Source organism: Orycteropus afer, unplaced genomic scaffold (genome assembly GCF_000298275.1).
Source record: "Orycteropus afer afer isolate SDZICR_OR568_19922 unplaced genomic scaffold, OryAfe1.0 scaffold00098, whole genome shotgun sequence".
Classification (NCBI taxonomy): domain Eukaryota; kingdom Metazoa; phylum Chordata; class Mammalia; order Tubulidentata; family Orycteropodidae; genus Orycteropus; species Orycteropus afer.
Window position 1 is genome coordinate 3688831 of NW_006921685.1, and position 5205 is coordinate 3694035.

Consider the following 5205-nt stretch of genomic DNA (forward strand, 5'->3'; position numbering starts at 1 on the left):
AGTGGAAACAGGAAAGCTTATCTTTACAGAAAAAGAGAGAGAAACTGAGGGAGGGAGGAACAATGAAGAAAGAAAGAAAAAGGAAAAAAAATCTGCAAAAGACACTTAAAGAAAAAGAAACTGTCATATTGAAAAATAAAGTTTGCTTTCAAATTCATTTTAATTAAAATACATAGTTTTATGTTTTATAGACATATATATATAACAAATACAGAATTTTCACAGAAACCTGTACCAACACTGAAGAACCACTGTACCTTTTCTCTGTTAGTCTAAAATATGTTGTTTTGCTTAGATTTGTTAATGGTGAAATTATTTCACAGTGATTGCAAGAGTTAATCAAGTCCTCATACAAATAAGAAACTATCACTCAGTGCCTAAATTCTGACCAGATTTAGGTCACAACCACATGCTTTCCACAAAAGTTATGATAGGAAGTCAGATACAGTATATTTCAACCCAACATTCATAAAACATTTGGTTCTAGTCTCTCAGAGTGGCATCTGCTAACTTGCCATGGATGAAGATATAGTTTCATAATTTCAAAAAGTCTGAATGACCAAAACCAAGAGCTTCATACTGTGGCAGGATAGCCATGATCTGAGATGATAAAATGGAAACAGAATGACATTGCAAGAGTCTATTTTTGATAGGAACCCTTTCTCTGCTTTTCTGGACTGAAAATGAGATGTCTTGTAGGGTCTGCTTAAAATGAAAGTTCATAAATACTTGCCTCAGATCCACTTCTTTTTTTTTTTTTTTTTTCAAAATAGACATTCACACTAATTTAAAATGCATGCTTAAAGGCTTAAGAGTAACAGGTGAAAATAACCTGTAATTGTTACAAGGTGCTTTTCTCTTAGATACCAGTCTTGGATGCAATCCAGTTGCGGTAGGAGGTCACACGCATATAGACTCCTGGCTTGTTGATTTTACCACAATCAGTACCCCAGCTTACTATTCCAACAAGGTACCAAATATTCCGGGAATTGGGATATACTAGTGGTCCTCCAGAGTCACCCTGAATAAAACAAAGAATATTTATTATCATGAGAATTTACTTTCCTAAATGATAAGCCAAATAAAATTTGTGATTCTTGGTTCCTAAAGACTATAAAGCTCTGGTAGCATAGTGGCTAAGACACTTGCCTGCTAACCAGACGACTGGCGGTTCAAACCCACCAGCCACTCCTCGGAAGGAAGGTTGGGCAATCCCACTTCCGTAGTGATACTGCCTCGGAAACCCAAGGAGGGGTCGCTATGAGTCGGGGCCAACTCGACGGCACATAACAACAGCAACAACAAAGACTATTAAAAAAAAAAAAAAAGAAAGAAAAACTCACTGCTGTCAAGTCATATCTGACTCATAGCAACCCCTCCTTGGGTTTCTGACGCAGTATCACTACGGAAGTAGATTGCCCAATCTTCCTCCCAAGGAGTGGCTGCTGGGTTTGAACTGCCAGCCTTCTGGTTAGCAGCCAAATGCCTTAAGCACTACACCACCAGAGCTCCCATGATAATAATAGTGCATACATTATAAAGTCATGAAGAGAATTAAATTAATTAATATTTTTAAAGAGCTTAGGACAATGCTTGCTTCATAGTAAGCACAATATAAATGTTAAAAATATAAACATATGTTGAGTGTAGAGAATAATTATTTTGGTGACAAAGCTGATAGGGACTTTGATAGGATTATCAAAATAGAAGCTAACTGAAGCTTTGAACTGTCCCCACATTGATGATTTTCATAAAATAATATTAATTATTTAAATATCATGTGATGACCCTGAGTAATGCCCAGACTTACCTGGCAGGCATCAACATTTCCCTCCATGTATCCAGCACATATCATTGTGTCCTGAACTAAACCATAATATGCTTCTTTAGCATTACAAGTGTTTGTATCAATAATCTTCACAGGTGCTTTTTGAAGTAACACTGGGTATTCACCTAAAGAATTAAACATGATCAGCAAAAGATTTCCTCTGAAGCTGAACAGGATGTCAACTGTGATTTGTTCAATGTGACCAAGACCTACATTTGACTCTTGCCTATTCTTAAGATAAAAAAAGGTCATTTGAAGGAGCTTTAAACCAATGATAAAAGAAATATGAAACATAATTTGATACATCTTTCTTATCCTATGACTTTATCTCCCTTTTTACATCTTTGGACTGGAAATTTCTCAATGAGGTTCTCTAGGGTAGTGAAGTTCTAAGACCAAATTTGTCCCCTTGCAATGTTCTAAAACAAAAAACAAACAAGCAAAAACAAATCACAGTAACCCTATAAGAAAGAGTAGAACTGCTCCAGAGGTTCCAAAAGCTATAAACCTTAACAGAAGCAGACTGCTACATCTTTCTTCCATAGAGCTAGCTGCTACGTTCAAACTACATGCTTTTTGGTTAGCAGCCATGTGCTCAACCACTATGCCACCAGGACTTCTTTGGAATATTCTAGCAAGGTAATTTGCAAACTCATAACACCATATTACAATTTCCTGAGAGATGGCCTTGTAGCACCCCACTCTGAACATCTGGGGATGAATGATGCCTGTAACTCTGCCCCTGCATCATTAACTTTTCTTGTTGCTTTTGTACCTTACATGGATATGTTAGGTTTTCACTAGACTTACCATTATAAAACAGTGCTCCCCATCCTGTAACAACAACACCTTCACCTGGTAGAAAAATCTGTGAGGCTTCAGGCAGACAAACCCGATGTACGTCGTTATTAAATAAAACTTTTTCAGTGAGCAGTATAACTGCAACGTCATCATGATGTTCACCCGGAATGTAGTTTTCATGAATAATTATTTTTTGAACATAGTGTTGCATGTAGGGAGGGCTTACTCTAGTCCCAAAGCTGACTGTATAGTTTTTTGGATTTTTGGTCCTTAAAGAAACAAAAAATCATATCCTTTGTCTTTATTTCAAAATAATAGAAACATATTCTGCACTTTTTTCATGACATTAATGTTTATTTGCTCTCTAAACCATTAGAAATTATAAAATCTAATATTTAAATTCATCTTTTAAAAGTCTTGTTTGAGACTCGACACCATATACTACATGACACAATAAACCAAAACCAATGTCATTGAGTTGACTATGACTCATAGCAACCCTACAAGTCAGAGTAGAACTATCCCATAGGTTTCCAAGGCTGTAATCTTTGGATAAGCATATTATCTCTTCTTTCACCCATGGAGCACCTGCTGGGTTCTAATGGCTGACCTTCTGGTTAGCAGCCAAATGTTTTAACCATTGTGCCACCAGGGCTCCTCATAGGAAACAGTGGGGATACAGAAAGGGAAAACAGTAGCCCATGCCTTCAAGGAGTTTAATATCTGAGTGCAAAATGGAAATAAAAGTGGACATTTATTATATTTGCTTCTTCTTCTTCTTGTTATGTGCCGTTGAGTTGGACCTGGCTCATAGTGACCCCTCCTTGGGTTTCCAAGGCAGTATCACTATGGAAGTAGATTGCCCAATCTTCCTTCCGAGGAGTGGCTGGTGAGTTTGAACCACCAACCTTCTGGTTAGCAGTCAAGTGCATTAGGCACTACATTACCAGAGCTCCTTTAAATTGTCTTAAACGGTTGTATATATAAAGACTAGTTGGATTACAAGCCAGGAGGATTTAAACCTGTATGTTTAAGGGAACAGAAGATTTCACAGGGAGATCTGTTCATGATCATATTTGCTTTAGAGATGAGCAGAGGGGAGGGACATTCTAAGCAGATAAGACAACTGTGTGGGAAGTAGGAAGTATGAAACAAGAGAATGTATTCTAACAACTAAGAGTAGTTTGAAATATCTGGAGTACTATGAAATTTAAGAGTAGAGTGATGACAGATAAGAATCATGTGTAAATTGTAACTGCCTCAAGACCTATGGTCCTTAGACAAGATGGTGATCTTACTTTTTAAAGCAGTGAGCTGCAGTCACTAGGTATCTGTCACTGATCAAAGATGCCCCACAGTAATGTCTGCCATTCATTTTGAGACTTGCTTGCCATGGCCATTCTCCTTCCTGAGCAGTGGAGCCTCCCTTGACTCTGTCATATGTTGCAGACATCCTTGCTCGTCTCCCACAGCCTGTGGAAAAGGTCAGGATTATTCCAATGAGAATAGGAAGGTAATGTCTATTTGATTACAAAGCAGAGAGTGAGATAAGACATCCTTTCATGATCCTATCTGACGATGTCTTACACTGATAAGAACATAATGTAATCTGTACAGGAATCATTAGCAGTCTCTGGGTCACTTCTATCCAATATAGTACCTTCAAGATACCTTGGCATGGCGGGTCCTTAACCTTTAGGAAGCAAATAAAGTAATGCCACACTCCCTGAGATTGAATTCTAGCCCCACATTTACAATCTGGATGGACCTAGGCAAATTATTTCACTTCTCTATGTTTAGTTTCTCTAAAAGGTGATAAAATTGTTTTGAGGAGTAAATGAGTTATTATATGTAAAGCACTATCCACTTGCCTGGCCAAGAGTAATAAATATTGGGGATTTTTGTTTAGAAAATTGTGTTTAGATCATTGTATACACTTAATTAGAAAATATATGAACTTACGGTTGTTGATAATCTTTTCAGCATTGACCTTACTGATTTCTGAAATAGAGCAACAAAGGTCATGATAAATGTAATACCCAGCATGAGTCCACTGGCCCCAGCATTAATAGAGTAAGAGAACAGGTGCAGTAGAGCAGGAGAGTTCCAGACAGAGCTTAGAATCCCAGGAGAAAGAACCAACAGAAAGGAAAGAACATTGCTTTCCTGGGATTATTCTTTTACTACCTAAGAATACATGAGATGGAAATACCATTTTGATAGTTGAATATGAGAGACTTCTACTTTATTTTATTGAAATTGCATTCTATGTCATTTAAAGTGGAAAACTGTCAGTATCATTCCTTACAAGAGCAGCAAGACCCCACAAGCAAACCTAATTCCTATCATATACAAAAATAACTTTAAAAATGGGGGCTGACTTATAATGGAAAACCTAATATTGCTTTAGAAAGTTATAGGAGATTAGAAAAAGAATAGCAAAACACATCATTATTTATAAAAACTGTTTACAGTCTTAACATCTCTTCAGAATGAGAGTTGTTTTTTTCTCCAAGAATCAGTTTTAAGATATGATATTATGTGATTTGAATGTGCTTGTTAAAAAATGAAGAACA

The 5205-nt window shown here is 36.8% G+C and overlaps 1 protein-coding gene across 1 annotated transcript in view; it reads right to left on the reverse strand.

The window, feature by feature from the left end:
* Positions 1-859: 859 nt before the first annotated feature.
* LOC103198596 (transmembrane protease serine 11B-like protein) overlaps positions 860-5205 on the reverse strand; it is a 30339-nt gene continuing 25993 nt past the window's right edge. Inside the window, exons 6-10 of the mRNA XM_007942759.2 lie at positions 4592-4630; positions 3928-4102; positions 2639-2898; positions 1811-1953; positions 860-1021 (exon numbers count right to left, since the gene is read on the reverse strand). Of these exons, the coding sequence (XP_007940950.2) occupies positions 860-1021; positions 1811-1953; positions 2639-2898; positions 3928-4102; positions 4592-4630 (779 nt within the window). The remainder of the gene's footprint in view (positions 1022-1810; positions 1954-2638; positions 2899-3927; positions 4103-4591; positions 4631-5205) is intronic.